Source organism: Bubalus kerabau, chromosome 17 (assembly GCF_029407905.1).
Source record: "Bubalus kerabau isolate K-KA32 ecotype Philippines breed swamp buffalo chromosome 17, PCC_UOA_SB_1v2, whole genome shotgun sequence".
Lineage (NCBI taxonomy): Eukaryota > Metazoa > Chordata > Mammalia > Artiodactyla > Bovidae > Bubalus > Bubalus kerabau.
The window spans coordinates 63,915,223-63,933,045 of NC_073640.1; the positions used below are offsets into that span (position 1 = coordinate 63,915,223).

The 17,823-nt window shown below is 40.3% G+C and overlaps 2 protein-coding genes across 5 annotated transcripts in view; one reads left to right on the top strand and one right to left on the bottom strand.

Moving 5' to 3' along the window:
- Positions 1 to 2,245, top strand: part of LOC129631053 (craniofacial development protein 2-like) — a 30,562-nt gene extending 28,317 nt beyond the window's left edge. Inside the window, exon 4 of one of the 2 annotated variants that reach the window (XR_008703868.1) lies at positions 1,843 to 2,245. The gene's annotated coding sequence lies outside the window, so the exon portion shown is untranslated. Of the gene's footprint in view, positions 1 to 52; positions 849 to 1,842 lie in introns of those variants that run through there. The other variant, XR_008703870.1, reaches the window with a different exon arrangement.
- LOC129631050 (zinc finger protein 501-like) overlaps positions 1 to 17,823 on the bottom strand; it is a 50,503-nt gene that overhangs the window by 9,706 nt on the left and 22,974 nt on the right. The window contains exons 4-6 of one of the 3 annotated variants that reach the window (XM_055551819.1): positions 17,645 to 17,771; positions 17,055 to 17,150; positions 6,906 to 7,012 (exon numbers count right to left, since the gene is read on the bottom strand). In XM_055551819.1, coding sequence (XP_055407794.1) covers positions 6,993 to 7,012; positions 17,055 to 17,150; positions 17,645 to 17,771 — 243 coding nt within the window. In that variant the 3' untranslated portion in view covers positions 6,906 to 6,992. Of the gene's footprint in view, positions 1 to 40; positions 65 to 6,874; positions 7,013 to 7,100; positions 7,430 to 17,054; positions 17,151 to 17,644; positions 17,772 to 17,823 lie in introns of those variants that run through there. The other 2 variants (XM_055551815.1, XM_055551818.1) reach the window with 2 other exon arrangements.

Below are 17,823 nucleotides of genomic sequence, written 5' to 3' on the forward strand. Positions count from 1 at the left end.
TAAATTCTGAGAAAATCATCATTTAAAGTGATATATAAACCTCTTTTTTCAGGGCAGCGCTATTGACAATATCCAAGACAGAGCATCAACCAACTGTCCATCGATAGAGAAATGAAGGTCCACCTAGATACTGGAATACACACAGCCAGCAAAACGAACATAAAAAAAATGCCATGGTCAGCAGCACGAATGGCCTACTCAGTGAAGTCAGTCAGAGAGCGAAAGAGAAATATCATTTCACTTACAGGTGGGACCATGCTGCTGCTGCTGCTAAGTCGCGTTAGTCGTGTCCGACTCTGTGCGCCCCCAGAGACGGCAGCCCACCAGGCTCCCCCGTCCCTGGGATTCTCCAGGCAAGAACACTGGAGTGGGTTGCCATTTCCTTCTCCAATGCATGAAAGGGAAAAGTGAAAGTGAAGTCGCTCAGTCGTGTCCGACTCTTAGCGACCCCATGGACTGCAGCCCACCAGGCTCCTCCGTCCCTGGGATTTTCCAGGCAAGAGAACTGGAGTGGGGTGCCATTGCCAAATGAATTAATTTATAAACAGACTCAAAGATTAGAAAACCAATTAATGATTGTTTAAAAAAAAAAAGGGTAGGGGAAGAGAGACATTAAGAGTTTGGGATTAACATATACACACTACTTATTATCAGCTAGATAATCCAAAAGGACCTACTGAAGAGCACAGGGACGTCTACTGAACACTCTGAAGAATCTATATGGGAAAAGACCTCAAGAAGAATAGATATACTTCTATGTACAACTGAATCAAGTTCCTGTAAACCTAAAACAAGCACAACAACGGAAATCAACTCTACTCCAATAGAAAATAAAAACGAAATAACGAAGGAAAAAAAAAAAAAAAAGTGGAGCATGAAGAAATGCTGCCTCCTTGTGGCAGCTATTGGTAACTACAACTGAAAACCGGTGCACCAGACCAGGAGGACGTAAGGAAAAAACCCCTGTCCTCAACAGATGTCTTCGGGCAGGTCCTGGAAAAAGAATTCAAAACAGGACAGAGGGTCAAGAGGCCAATCCCCAGAGGTCAGTTTTACTCACACTGGTTTTTCTTTTCTTTTTTTTAAAAAATCACATGGAAATGTTTCAACATCAAGAAATCCAAGTTAAAATTGCAATGAGGTACCATCTCACCCCATTCAGAATGGCCTTTGTGTAAAAGTCTACAAACAATAAATGCTGGAGAGGTTGTGGAGAAACGAAAACCCTCCTACCCGGGTGCTGGCCAGGTAAATTGTTAACAGCCAGGCTGGAGGACGGGGTGGAAGTTCCTTAAACAGTGAAAAGAGAATGAAATTACGTCACTCCCTCACCTCTTCTCACTTCCTTCTCTGCAATCACTCTCTGTGCTTTTTCAGTGTTTTAAATTATTGACTGTGGGGGATTCATTTTGATATTTGGCAAAACTAATACAGTTATGTAAAGTTTAAAAAAAAAAAAAGCTGAAATTCAAAAAAAATAAATAAAAAAACAAACAAACAAAAAAAAAAACAAAAAAAATAAATTATTGAGACTTTCAATGGATAAGTCAAAGATCTGTCTTGGTAAATGCTACATTGCACTTGAAAATATGTGGGCTATTTTCAACTATCTGTTGATATTGATTGCTAACATAATTTCACAGTAATAAGAGAACAGCTTCTGTATGATTTCAATCCCTTTAAACCATGAAATTTTTGCGCCTTGGTTCATGTCCCTTGGTATATTCCAGTGGCTCCTAGTTTATCGTCTATGGGAACTTTAATAGAATTTGTATACTGCTGCTGTGTGAAAATTGTATAATTAAAAAAAATAAATCTTAATTATGTTGAATTGGTTCACAGCACTTGTCAGGTCATCACTGACTCAATGGACACGAGTTTGAGGAGACTTCAGGAGATAGTGAAGGACAGGAAAGCCTGGAGTGCTGCAGTTCATGGAGTTGCAGAGTTGGACACAATTTAGTGGCTGAACAACAACAAACACCCTTCTACTTCTGTCTGCTCATTCTATTAATTTTTGGAAGTTTGATAGTGAAACTCCAACTAAAAATCTTAATTTATCTATGTAGAAAAATAATTGTAATATATAGTGGACCTGTATGTAACTTTGTTCTGTATTTTCCAAGTCTTCTGTAAATGTGTTATCATACTTTAATAATTGAAAAAATAAAAAGAGAAAATAAATTTTAAAAGATGCAGGGAAAAAAGTGTAAATTTAAAAGTATTTCTGTAACTCCTCACCAAGGCATAAAAATAATAAAATGATCAATAATCAAGAAGGAAAATAAGTTTATAAGTTACACATAGATTATGGGTAATAATTAAACATATAATTTTATTAGCAATAGATATATGGGAGATTCATATTTGAATTCAATGCCATATTAATTGTACTTAGTCAAAATTGTCATTTACATTCATGAAATATAGGTCAGGTAAAAACAAAATTAAAAGTAACAAATTTGGGGGAACTTTTCATCAAAAAGCAATCAAACTCATACAAAACAGCTAAATAAGAGAATTTTTTTTGCCCAGAAGTCTGAATACAACTTATACATTCTATTAAAAAAGAATCCTTCTAAATTATATTTTTTGCTTGTGACTGTGCACATGTAGAAAGCAACCATTTTAGACCCTGGTCTGGGTTGCAAGCAGGGAGATAATCACAGAAAATGGAAAAAATCATTCCTAAAAAACTCCAATGAAAAATTAAAATGAATAAGCATTTTTATCCCAGTTTAGAAATTTAGCATGTTATTAACAAATTGCTGATATATATAGACAAGATATCAAGGCTGTAACCCTTTCTTTAGAACAAAAGCAATCTTACTTTATAAGTAAAGAAAAAAAATTAAGTTGTAAAATATGCAAAGAATCACTGACATATCAACTAAACCTTTGTGATTAAATTATACCATGGTTCAAACACCTCTTGAAGGAAGTAGACAAAAAAACCTAACGATTACTTTTCGCTAGAAGTAATCTGAAATATATGAACAAAGCATTTTCATAGATCTGGGATACCTGCTAATTATCTCCTTCTTACCAAACATAAGTTCATTCAAGCATGTTATATTATAAGTCATGTATGGATGTGAGAGTTGGACTGTGAAGAAAACTGAGTGCCGAAGAATTGATGCTTTTGAACTGTGGTGTTGGAGAAGACTCTTGAGAGTCCCCTGGACTGCAAGGAGATCCAACCAGTCCGTTTTAAAGGAGATCAGCCCTGGGTGTTCTTTGGAAGGAATGATGCTAAAGCTGAAACTCCAGTACTTTGGCCACCTCATGCGAAGAGTTGACTCATTGGAAAAGAGTCTGATGCTGGGAGGGATTGGGGGCAGGAGGAAAAGGGGATGACAGAGGATGAGATGGCTGGATGGCATCACCGACTCGATGGATGTGAATTTGAGTGAACTCTGGGAGTTGGTGATGGACAGGGAGGCCTGGCGTGCTGCGATTCATGGGGTCGCAAACAGACACGACTGAGCGACTGAACTGAACTGAATAGATGATTTTGATATACAACTGATCAGAATGTAAAAATATAGGAGACCAAGGATTTTGGCTTCTATGGAGCTGAAGGAGCCAAAACAAGCTGAATTTTAACTACATATCTGGTTCATAAATGGCCATTGTGAATGGCACAGAAATGAAACAGCCATGTAAGAAATCATAGTTAAGATTGAACTTAAAGCATTATACAGATTTTACAGGTTTAATAGATTAGTAAACCTAGAAAAAACAATCCTTTAGACTATTTATATACTATATATCTAATACTTTTTTACTCTTCAATCTTGAATGAGCCACATAAATAATTTTAGATCAATAATAATGCTATCCAAAATTGTTTTGAATATTTGGTCAAATATTCAGGAAATGGTAGAGCTTGGGATTTACTTCAGTGGATCTGAGCTTGATTGTCTTTAAAAAGAAAAAAAGGCAGCACACCATTCTAATGGAGGTTTTACCCGATCGAGGTAACTGGCAAAAACATCAGAAACAGAAAAGATCAATCATATAATGTTAACATTTTCATGCACACATACATACACTACTTAGGAACTATATACATATTAAAAGTGGTAGAGAAAAATTATTCATGTCAATAAAATCAAGAATAGATTTCCCTGTTTAAATCTTATAATTTATTTATTGTTGATTCACTGTATTTTTTAAACATGCTAGGGCAAAAACACATGACGATATGATATAAATCTTCTGCTTCTGAATCTTTTATTCTTTTGAAAATCTCTATCACTAGTGTTGAGTGATATTTTAGATTTAACAGGGTTGAACATATATTAGTAATAAGATTCCTGTAAATATTATAGAAAATACAAAAATGTGATAAGAATTCTATTTTTGGAATATGTTGTTCAGTTTCTCAGTCTGGTCCGACTCTTTGGGACTCCATGAACTGCAGCATGCCAGGATTCCCTGTATGTCATCATCTCCCGGATTTTGCTCAAACTCATTTCCATCAAGATGGTGATGCCATCCAGCCAGCTCATCCTCTGTTGTTCCCTTCTCTTCCTGCCTTCAATCTTTCCCAGCAACAGGGTCTTTTCCAATGAGTTGGCTTTTCTCAAAAGGTGGCCAAAGTATTTGAGCTTCAGCTTCAGCATCAATATTCAATATTCAGCATTCAATATTCAGGGTTCATTTCCTTTAGGATTGACTGGTTTGATCTCCTTGCAGTCCAGGTGACTCTCAAGAGTTTTCTCCAACACCACAGTTCAAAAGCATCAATTCTTTGGGGCTCAGACTTTTTTATTGTTCAGCTCTCACATCCATACATGACTAATGGAGAAACCATAGCTTTGAGTATACGGACCTTTGTCGGCAAAGTAATGTCTCTGCTTTTTTAATATGTTGTCTAGGTTTGTCATTGCTTTTCTTCTGAGAAGCAAGTGAGTTTCAATTTTATGGCTGCAGTCACCGTCCACAGTGTTAAATAAATAAAGTCTGTCATTGTTTCCCCATCTATTTACCATGAAGTGATGGAACTGGATGCCATGATCTTCGTTTTTTGAATGTTGAGTTTTAAATTAGCTTTTTCAGTCTCTTCTTTCACCTTCATCAAGAGTCTCTTTAATTCCTCTTTGCTTTCTGCCATAAGGATGGTGATATCTGCATATCTGAGTTTACTGATATTCTCCCTGCAATTGTGATTCCAGCTTGTACTTCATCCAGCCCAGCATTTTGCATGATGTACTCTGCATATAAGTTAAATAAACAAGGTGACAATATACAGCCTTGACATACTCCTTTCCCAGTTTTGAACCAGTCCGTTGTTCCATGTCGAGTTCTAATTGTTGCTCCTTGACCTCCATACAGGTTTAGAAGGGGGCAGGTAAGGTGATCTGATACTCCCATCTCTTTAAGAATATTCCACAGTTTGTTGTTATCTACACAGTCAAAGGCTTCAGTGTAGTCAGTGAAGCAGAAGTAGATGTTTTTCTGAAATTCTCTAGCTTTTTCTATGATCCAGTTGGTGTTGGCAATTTGATCTGTGGTTCCACTGCCTTTTCTAAACCCAGGTTGTGCATCTGGAAGTTCACATACTGTTGAAGCCTAACTTGAAGGATTTTGAGCATTACTTTGCTAGCTTGTGAAATGAGTGCAATTGTGCAGTAGTTTGAATATGAGTGCTGAGTATATTAAAAATGGAAACAATCAGACCTGAGCTTAAGTAATGAAAACTCAAAACTCTCAAGAACCCTACTAAACACAGGTGAGTGTTAATTTTTCCAAAGCAAACAGAACTAAGAAGACACGGATTTCTCATTAACTGTGGCAGCTTATTCGCACTCCTTACTAAATCTTTCAAAGATTTTTATTAAAGATAAAGAGAAAAAGTATGAACATCTTAGTGCTGGAATCTCAGAGAACTACCTGAACCAACGGAACATGAAGTGTAATGGGATAAATGTTAGCAGTGATCTGAATCTCTCCTGAAAAAATATCAGTTGTATGCTAATTTCTCTTCACATATAACTTCCAATGTTCTGTATATTAAAAGTAAAGTTAAGCATGAGTCCTTCCTGCCAATATAGAGAAGCTGCTGCTACTGCTGCTAAGTCACTTCAGTCGTGTGCGACTCTGTGGGACCCCATAGACAGCAGCCCACCAGGCTCCCCCATCCCTGGGATTCTCCAGGCAAGAACACTGGAGTGGGTTGCCATTTCCTTCTCCAATGCATGAAAGTGAAAAGTGAAAGTGAATTCGCTCAGTTGTGTCCGACTCTTAGCGAGCCCATGGACCGCAGCCCACCAGACTCCTCCATCCATGGGATTTTCCAGGCAAGAGTACTGGAGTGGGGTGCCATTGCCTTCTCTGATACAGAGAAGAGTGTCTCACATTTTTCTTCTCCATCTTTTCCACAAACTTTCTGTGGAATTCTGGACTGCTGAGGTTATAAGGACATTTTCTTAATCCTTTTCTAAATGTCTGAAGTTGCATCTACATGTAAATTCATTACTACTTCTCTAAGATTTTCCCCTACTTCTCTAAGATCCCAAGACTGAAGCACATCCCAATAGGATCCTCAGAACCTATGCCTCCCTGGGTTGATCTCACACAAAGGGAATGTTTTCACCAGTTGAGAGTCATTTTCACCAGTTGAGAATTCATCATACTCCATAGAAAGCTGGGATACAGACAATGCAGAAAAGACTCTAGGACTAAGGGAGATGTAGTCTAAAGAGCAGGTCTTCACTATTATAAGAAAAAAAAAAGGAAAAAATAAGTTGATAACAAATGCTCTGGGCAAAAATATTAGAAGGAGAGAAGTAAAGATTTGCAGATTCTCAGTCCAGGCATTTCAGGAGGAAAAGCAGACACAGCCCCAGACCCAGGACAGGACATTTACCTGAGAAGCTGCCATTTCCTCCTCTTCTTCCTGCTGCTCTGTCTTCTCTGGGAATGTTATGTTGCAAATTCACACCTGTGTCTTGAGAAAATACCTCCAAAGACATCCGCACAGCTCTTTAACCTGCAACCACTTCACCTACAGACAGAAGGACCTTGAAAAGCTGAAAAAACCCACCTCTCCTGTCCTTTGTTTCAGGAGAGATTCGGGAACAGTCACTTCCTACCTGGAGACCAGCCTGTGGACTTATTTCTTGATTGTTCTCTCCCCATTAGAGAGCTCCTAACACTCTGCTCACAGACGATGTGAGCTGACTGACTTCCCCGGTCCAAATCCAGCTAGACCAACCCTGCTGCCTCTCCTCGGACTGAAGCTGGGCCTCAGCTCTCACAAACGGACCAGAAGCCACGTCCTTAACCTGGGCACCCCCTTAGGATCCCCTGAAGCACTTCCTACAAACCACACTGATGCTCCCACAGGACCAACACAAAACTCTGTTGGGAGGGCATCAGTGAGGTCATTTCCTGACACTGGTCACGTGATCCTGATGGGGAGCAGATGGAAACCACTTGGTTAAGGATTCTTTCTGAATCATTTCAGTCAATACAAATCCCTGATGGTCAGGTCCCCACTCCAAGAAGTTATCAATCTGCAGGTCTGAGGTGCAGAAATGAGTCTCTACCAAGTTTCCCATACGTTCTGATGTTTCTTCCCCAAGACACACATTCAGACACCCAGAGCTCAAGCCCTCACACTCAGCACAGCTGAGACCTCTCACGAGGGGAGGATTTAGGGTGGGAACTTCTGAGGGAGGTCAAGGCTAGAATCAGGCAGAGAAAGTTCCAGTATTTGGGGTTCAGGCCTAAGTGACCCTGAGTGAAGTGCTGTGGGCCCCCCAGGCTGAGTGTGGATGGGCCCATTCAAACCAAGAGGAGCAGGAATCTGGTGAGCTCTGAGGGTGTCATTGAAGGGGGGCCTGTGAAGTAGACCCTGGGGTTCAGCCAGATTGCTGGTCTCAAGGAAGGGGGTCATCTAGTGCTGGTGCTCACAGGACTAGCTGGTGTGAGTTCAAGGACCTGCAGGCTGCCTGGTCCCCAGACAGACACTGAGGCAGCACCAGCACGGAGCAGTCAGGGAGGCTCTCAACAGTCCTCTGTATGGTCCTTCTTATTAGAACCGTCACAGCGTCCCCGTAGTTACAGAGTGGGTGAAAAGTACAATGGAGAAATGATGGGAAATACATGATCAAATGATTTGAGGCTTAAGGGTAGTAAGGAAACTAACTGTTACAGATGCCATCCCATTGTGCTACCAAAGAGTTTATTGTTATGTGCTCTTTTCTGCAACCTTAAATAAGATGGGAGAGGTTAATGGTGGTGGTAGGTTAACACTTCATTCATTCACACCAACTTTACCACAAGAAGCCATTCAGTTTTATTGATTAACATGTATGAACATCACACACAGTCAGAATAAAACATTTTACACTCCCCTGTGTAACTTTGATTAAAAGACAGATTACAAGCATAAACAATGATATTCATTCCTCTGATATAATGATCTGAGAGTTGTGATTTCTATGATTACAAAATGGAGGCCAATCATTTAAGAAAGAAGACTTACAGTAATTACAGGAATTTTCTGGGAAGCGTTTCCCATACATTTTAGGGCATCAGAGGTTATTTGAAATATGTCAGATATTCATAATTTCTGTTGAGATTTCAGTGAACTGTCATTATATTAACCTTTAAAAGCATAACTTGATAATTACATCTTTAGTATGTGGAATTATTCCCTGAACACTTACATCATGGTGACCTACAGGGATGTTTGACATGAACGACAAACACCTCCATTTAGATGTTTACTGTACATGTTACATTACTGTGCCCTTAATCTTCTAATGGAGAATACATATAAATGATTTCTCCTTAGATAGAACGGCTTCTCTCATCTTTGAGGTACCAACCATCAAAAACATAAATTTACATACACACTAGAAATGAAGCATATCATGGAGTAATTAGAGAGTTGAATTACATTCATTTTCAAATAATCACAAATCATGTCAATATAAACAAGGATACATTGCTAATAATTGTACCTTTCTAAACAGAGTACATCATGAGGAATGCTGGACTGGAAGAAACACAAACTGGAATCAAGATTGCTGGGAGAAATATCAATAACCTCAGATATGCAGATGACACCACCCTTATGGCAGAAAGTGAAGAGGAACTCAAAAGCCTGTTGATGAAAGTGAAAGTGGAGAGTGAAAAAGTTGGCTTAAAGCTCAACATTCAGAAAACGAAGATCATGGCATCTGGTCCCACCACTTCATGGGAAATAGATGGGGAAACAGTGGAAACAGTGTCAGACTTTATTTTTCTGGGCTCCAAAATCACTACAGATGGTGACTGCAGCCATGAAATTAAAAGACGCTTACTCCTTGGAAGGAAAGTTATGACCAACCTAGATAGCATATTCAAAAGCAGAGACATTACTTTGTCAACAAAGGTCCATCTAGTCAAGGCTATGGTTTTTCCAGTAGTCATGTATGGATGTGAGAGTTGGACTGTGAAGAAGGCTGAGCGCTGAAGAATTGATGCTTTTGAACTGTGGTGCTGGAGAAGACTCTTGAGAGTCCCTTGGACTGCAAGGAGATCCAACCAGTCCATTCTGAAGGAGATCAGCCCTGGGATTTCTTTGGAAGGAATGATGCTGAAGCTGAAACTCCAGTACTTTGGCCACCTGATGCGAAGAGTTGACTCATTGGAAAAGACTCTGATGCTGGGAGGGATTGGGGGCAGGAGGAAAAGGGGACGACAGAGGATGAGAAGGCTGGATGGCATCACTGACTCGATGGACCTGAGTCTTGGTGAATTCCAGGAGTTGGTGATGGACAGGGAGGCCTGGCGTGCTGTGATTCATGGGGTCTCAGAGAGTCGGACACGACTGAGTGACTGATCTGATCTGATCTGAAACATCAAACTTTCATCTTGTGATCCACACTAACATATCAATTTTCTATCTGTTTTAACTGTGGATTACTATCTATAGTACTTCTCTTTAAGAGGAACTTTGGAAAACAGGATTGATGTAAAGCTTTCTAGTATGGATTTTCTGGAATTTATTTAGATTTCGTTTTTCATTAAACCATTTTCTACATTTTTTTTTTCTTTTACATTTCTCCATCATTCCATATCTTTCTTATATAAATGGTCTCGTGTTTTCTAACATGTATGTTTAGGACAAACTTCTTCCATCACTTATTTCATTACTAGGGTTTCTCTCCAGTATGCACACTGAGATGCCTAGTGAGATGACTTCTGTGCCTAAAGGCTTTGCCACAATCTTTACATTTATAAGGTTTCTCTCCTGTATGAATTCGCCGGTGTTTAGTAAGAGTTGAGGATTGACTAAAGGCTTTTCCACATTCTTCACATTTATAAAGTTTCTCTCCAGTATGAATTAACTGATGTTGAGTAAAACCATAGCGCTGGCTAAAGGCTTTGCCACAATCTTTACATTTATAAGGTTTCTCTCCAGTATGAATTATCTGATGTTTAGTAAAATTTGAATTTCGATTAAAGGTTTTTCCACATTCTTTACATTTATAAGGTTTCTCTCCTGTATGAATTCGCCGGTGTTTAGTAAGAGTTGAGGATTGACTAAAGGCTTTTCCACATTCTTTACATTTATAAAGTTTCTCTCCAGTATGAATTAACTGATGTTGAGTAAAACCATAGCGCTGGCTAAAGGCTTTGCCACAATCTTTACATTTATAAGGCTTCTCTCCGGTATGAATTCGCTGGTGTTTAGTAAGAGTTGAGTTTTTATTAAATGCTTTTCCACATTCTTTACATTTATAAGGTTTCTCTCCTGTATGAATTCGCTGGTGTTTAGTAAGAGTTGAGTATTGACTAAACTCTTTTCCACATTCTTTACATTTATAAGCTTTCTCTCCAGTATGAATTAACTGATGTTGAGTAAAGCCATAGCGCTGGCTAAAGGCTTTGCCACAATCCTTACATTTATAAGGTTTCACTCCAGTATGAATTCGCTTGTGTTGAGTAAGATTTGAGTTTTTATTGAAGGCTTTTCCACATTCTTTACATTTATAAGGTTGCTCTCCAGTATGAATTCGCTGGTGTTGAGTAAGACCATAGCGCCGGCTAAAGGCTTTGCCACAATCCTTACATTTATAAGGTTTCTCTCCAGTATGAGTTCGCTGGTGTCGAGTAAGATTTGAGTTCTGATTAAAGGCTTTGCCACACTTTGCACATTTATAAGGTTTGTCCCCAATATGAATTCGCTGATGTTGACTAAGATTTGAGAAATAGATAAACACTTTGCCACATTCCTTACATTTATAAGGTTTCCTGCCAGTATGGATTTGTCGATGGTGACTAAGGTTTGAACTCTGATTAAAGGCTTTGGCACATTCTGTACACTTGAAAGGTTTGCTTCCTGAATGTATTTTCCTATGTTTACTTATATTAGACGTGTTGTTAAAGACTTTCCCACATTTATTACACTTGTACTGTTTCTGTGAATTCTGAATCCTCTGCTGTTGAATAAGATTTGAAGACTCATTAGAAACTTTACCATATTCACTACAATTGTAACTTTTCTCTCCACTATGAATACTCTTTAGAGGAAGACCTGATGCTTGATAAAAGATATTCCTACGTTTATTACTTTTAGAATCCTTGTGTGAAGATTGAGCTCCCTGGTGTTCCATAAAGTTTGAGTCTTGTTCAAAGTTATGCCCAGTTTCATTGCATGAATAGACCTTCACTCCATCGTAAATAATTGTGTAATTACTGGACCTGGAGCTCTTACTTAAGGTCTGATTCATTTTATTACACACAGAAAGTTCTTCTGTATTAACCGTATCATGGGATGTATTGAACAATGATGGTTGGATTACATCTCTTCCACTATCATCAACATTACACACCTTGGAATGGAGAGAAAATATCTGTTGGTGGAAGAATAATGACTTTCTGCTAACAGATCCCTCAAATTGATTACATTGTGAGTTTTCCCCATCATTTTTAAATTTCTGGTTTTCAGACATGTTTAAATATATGTTTAATCGAAGCCTATGCTCAGAGTGGTTTGAATGAGTATTTACAGTAGATACTGGAGGACCTTCCAGATTTTCCACATTTCCTTTCAGAGAACAAGTATGTTTCAAAAAACGATGTAAATTTTTTCTGAAAAACTTACACTTCTCAGCAGATGTTGAAGCCTGAAATGGGTGTTTTCCCCAGTTTGACTCATGTAGCTCATTTCTTTCTGCAGTAATGTCTATATCGTCTGTAACTGTCTCAATTTCTTTATGTCCATATAAACATCCTTTCTGTCTTTCACATGCCTTTGTATGTTCTGAGTCTTTCATTAATTGCAAGTTTCTGAGGTGAAATCTTTCATATATTCCTAGGTTTGCTTTTGGGAACAAATCTTCTACCCTTGGTTTCTTTGGCATCAAATCCTGGGTGTCTTGAGGAGACATAGCTGAAAGACACCAAAGAATAAGTTTTATTATCTACTGTTCTCAGTGATGCTTTCTAAGGCCCACTTGACTTCACATTCCAGGATGTCTGGCTCTAGGTCAGTGATCACACTATCATGATTATCTGGGTCGTGAACAAAGCTAGTGGAGGTGATGGAATTCCAGTGGAGCTATTCCAAATCCTGAAAGATGATGCTGTGAAAGTGCTGCACTCAATATGCCAGCACATTTGGAAAACTCAGCAGTGGACACAGGACTGGAAAAGCTCAGTTTTCATTCCAATCCCAAAGAAAGGCAATGCCAAAGAATGCTCAAACTGCCGCACAATTGCACTCATCTCACATGCTAGTAAAGTAATTCTTAAAATTCTCCAAGCCAGGCTTCAGCAATATGTGAACCGTGAACTTCCTGATGTGCAAGCTGGTTTTAGAAAAGGCAGAGGAACCAGAGATCAAATTGCCAACATCCGCTGGATCATACAAAAAGCAAGAGAGTTCCAGAAAAACATCTATTTCTGCTTTATTGACTATGCCAAAGCTTTTGACTGTGTGGACCACAATAAACTGTGGAAAATTCTGAAAGAGATGGGAATACCAGACCACCTGATCTGCCTCTTGAGAAATTTGTATGCAGGTCAGGAAGTAACAGTTAGAACTGGACATGGAACAACAGACTGGTTCCAAATAGGAAAAGGAGTATGTCAAGGCTGTATATTGTCACCCTGCTTATTTACCTTATATGCAGAGTACATCATGAGAAATGCTGAACTGGAAGAAACACAAACTGGAATCAAGATTGCCAGGAGAAATATCAATAACCTCAGATATGCAGATGACACCACCCTTATGGCAGAAAGTGAAGAGGACAAAAGCCTCTTGATGAAAGTGAAAGTGGAGAGTGAAAAAGTTGGCTTAAAGCTCAACATTCAGAAAACGAAGATCATGGCATCCGGTCCCAGCACTTCATGGGAAATAGATGGGGAAACAGTGGAAACAGTGTCAGACTTTATTTTTCTGGGCTCCAAAATCACTACAGATGGTGACTGCAGCCACGAAATTAAAAGACACTTACTCCTTGGAAGGAAAGTTATGACCAACCTAGATAGCATATTCAAAAGCAGAGACATTACTTTGCCAACAAAGGTTCGTCTAGTCAGGGCTATGGTTTTTCCTGTGGTCATGTATGGATGTGAGAGTTGGACTGTGAAGAAGGCTGAGTGCCGAAGAATTGATGCTTTTGAACTGTGGTGCTGGAGAAGACTCTTGAGAGTCCCTTGGACTGCAAGGAGATCCAACCAGTCCATTCTGAAGGAGATCAGCCCTGGGATTTCTTTGGAAGGAATGATGCTACAGCTGAAACTCCAGTACTTTGGCCACCTGATGCGAAGAGTTGACTCATTTGAAAAGACCCTGATTCTGGGAAAGTTTGAGGGCAGGAGGAGAAGGGGACAACAGAGGAGGAGATGGCTGGATGGCATCACTGACTCGATGGACATGAGTCTGAGTGAACTCTGGGAGTTGGTGATGGACAGGGAGGCCTGGCGTGCTGCAATTCATGGGGTCACAGAGAGTCGGACATGACTGAGCGACTGATCTGATCCGATCTGATTCTCAGTGAATATCCTTAAAGATTTAGAGAAAATTGATGAACCCTTCGCTAGCTTAAAAGTAAAATAGAGATGGGAGGATCAAGATGCCAGAGGATTAGGCAGACATGGACTTCATTTCTCTCCACAAATGCATCAAGCATACATCAGAAATGGAACAGTTCTCACAGAGCCCAGCTGAACACTAGCAGAGGACCTTGGAAATCTAAAGAACAAGAAAGATTCCTGCTGAGCTAGGCAGGGCGAAAGAAAGAAGAAGGAAAAAGAACAGGAAAGGAAGTGGGATGGGGCCTGCAACCCTGGGGGGATCTGAAGAGAGGAGAGGTCTCCACATCCAGGGAAGGCCCTCACTAGGGGAGCCCAGTTGGGACAGAAGGGGAGCCTCATCCTCTGTGGGAAGAGAATACGGCAACAGTCTGTGGCAGCAGGACAGAGTGAGACGTGTACACAGGGTACTGACCCCTGCCCTGCCCACCCAGCCTGAGAGGGTGTCCACTGCTGCAGACAAGGACTGGGTGCTAGAATGTGGGGTCTGGAAAGCAGACTCAGGCAGAAGACTGCTGTGGGCTGTGAGGGGACATCCTGCAGGAAAGGCAGGGAGGGAGGAGCCCTGCAAACAGAAATGCTTGGGAAGGAAGCCTGAACCACCACAGAGTAGAGTGCCGTTGTTGAGTGATGTCCAAAGCGAAGGCCCACCATTGTTTATAGCCTCTCTCCCCCTGTGCCGGCCCCTCTTCACCAGGCACTATGAAGGGCTCCATTAGGGTGGGTGCTCTCATGAACCCAGCTGTTGACTCTTCCTCTGCGCCTCTCATTACCAGGGTAGACTGGTGGACTCTGGGAAACCTTAGGAGCAGGTGTCTGTAGTTTATCCACATGCACAGAGGTGGCTGAAGCATTGCTGAGCCCCAGGGTCTGGCAGTTTAAGGAAGTCAAGCTGATATCTATACAGGAAGTTGCACAAACTCGTTTCTATACCATCATAGCTGTCTGTGTAAACTCAGCCCATTTAGAACATCTGAGTGGACAAGGAGGGCTCCCCCACTCACAGAAGGTGTAGCATAAGCAGCTGTAGACTTTGTGGGCTCCTACACAAGGGGGCGGGGCCAGGCCGGAATCTGAGCTGCCCCAGAGCACCACAGCGGGTCCAGCTCCATGATGAATGCAATCCTGGGCCCTGACTTCAGAGGATCTATGCTGGTGACCTGGTGAAAACAACATCTGAGAGACATCAGGACCATGGGATACCCATGGTTGAGGTGGGGCCAGGAGCAGTGCCGACCAGGATCACATGACAGCTCGCACAAGGCATGAGATGTGGCACACAGAACACTCCCCAAGGTGAACATCCCCAGAGGAGCAATCCCAGTGGGTGTGCTCCAATCCCACCTGCCTTCACCACAGATTAGAATCATGGTGAAGAAACAGATCTGGGGGCTTCTACGCCACAAACCAGGGAGCAGACCCCACCACAGACAGGGCAGTGACAGCCACAGAGCCAAGGGGAAGCTCCCCTCAATATCCAGGGCAGGCTCGGGTCATAGTAACAACCATCAAAAGTCTATCAGGAGATAAGGGCACAAACCTCTGGGCCAACCTCACCCACCAGGGGATAGACACCAGGAGCAAGAGGAACTAGGGTCCTGCAGCCTGCAGAACGGAGACCACAAACACAGAATATGTGACAAAATGAGAGGACAAAGAAATATGTTGTAGAGGAAGGAGCAAGATAAAAACCTGCTTAGATAAAAACTAAGTGAAGATTAGAGAGGCAATCAAATGATTACTTTTTGCTTAAAGTCCTCTTAAATTGAGACACCAAACATTTTCACAAGTACTAGGTGCCTACTAATTATTTAATTCACTTCTTATCACCTGTGTTTTTACTTGAGAATGTTCAGATGTTTGAATCTAAAAATCATAAATGATATGACATAGAACTAATGTCTTAGCAAGTGAGGACATACAAGACAGAGCCCAGGGAAGCTCATAATGAACAAGATAAATTGACAAAGTAGTAGTTCTTAAGAAATTAAATAAGAAGTGAGACTTTAAAAATATGATGGAAACACATGGGGCTCTACTCAGTACTCTTTGGAGACCTAACTGGGTAGGAAATCTAAAACAGAGTGGCTATATATATGTATAATTGATACTGTTTGCTGTACAGCAGCAGAGCTTTGTAAAACAGCTACATTCCACTAAGAACTCAATAAAAATATTTATATATATTATCAAAAAATCTTAACAGTTTGAAACAACCATTGCAAATATGGAAATGTTCTAAGTTCTGATGCCAATTTATTTTAAAATTCTTTGAGGTAATTGAATATATTAAAGTATTTTACCATTCAGGAATTGAGACAAATACACTTAGGTCTTTAACATGAGTTTGTATAAAGAGAAGAGAACCTTTAAAGTAACCATGAGACTTTCATTTTCCCATTTTAGGGAGGTTTTACTTTATGCAGTGAAGACATTACTTGAGTTTGACATGAATAAGGTCATATCTGCAGTTTCCAGTGGGTTGGAAACTATAAATCAGAAAAAAAGAAAAAAAATCTGTCCTAACTATTCCTAGGACTTTGGCAGTATGTCTATGACTCTCTTACACAGTTTCTGTTTAAAGGTAGAAACAAACTTTAAAAGGAGTATCATATAGTCACTCAGAAGTGTGCACAGTCTTCCTAGGATTCCCAAGAAATGAAAGAGTAGCCAACTCATGCAGGTTGTCACAGGCCAAGAGGAGAATTTTAGGTCTCATTGTCAATGAGAAAAGCAATCACTGGAGATGAATTCATGAATGATTAAAGAGACAGAATGAGGAAGGTGATATCCATCTATGACAGCAACAGAAATAAACCCAGACTTCTCCAAAATCATTTCCAAGGAAGCAAATCTTCCCAAGCCACATGACAAAGGATGACTTCCTCACTGATTCTCATAGAATCAACTATACATATATATAGCCATTCTGTTTTAGATTTCCTTCCCAGGTAGGTCTCTCACTAGGCCTCTCACCTGAGTCATCAGCTCCATCCATTCACACCTACCTGGGTATATGCCTATTGTCTCCATTCTCCTTATATTCCTGAGATCCTTCATTTGCTCCAGAAAGATGACCAAATCTGGCTTAGAGACCACAAGACCTGTTCATCAGAGAAAGGAATATTTGTTGTGCCAGAGATTCATCAGTTTCTAATCCAATATGTATTCAGGTGAGAAGAGAATGCATGGGTGAATGTTAATACAGCCTAGAGAATGATTTCCCCAAATACTTTATTGAAAGTACCTATACAATGCTAACTAATACAAAAAAGTCAGGTCCTGAGATTCTGGTCGAGTGGCACTAAAGCAAAAGTAAGTAGCGGAAATGTGAAATTAAGAGAAGGTACAACTATTTAATACCACAATTACCACTAACCTAGAAGAAGGAGGCAGATTACATGAAGGAAGAAAAAGGTTACAAGCATAACGAATCATCATGAAGCCTTTCTTTCTAAACTCACAGATACCCATTTCCTCTAGAAAGCAGAGATCTGAAACAAATGTGCAGAGCAGAAAATTTCAGAAGACATTCTAGAAATGAAGGAACCAAAACCCTGAGGTTAGATAAGCGATTCTGGAAGGAAGTCATCCTCACCCAAGCAGGCCAGGTTCCTGTAGTTCTCTACCATCACGTCCCTGTACAATTCCCGCTGACCGAGGTCCAGGCATTCCCACTCCTCTTGAGTGAAGTCTATGGCCACATCCCGGAATGTCAGCCATCCCTGAAATACAAAATACAGATGCCATGTTGCTGTGGGAACACTTCCTAATATG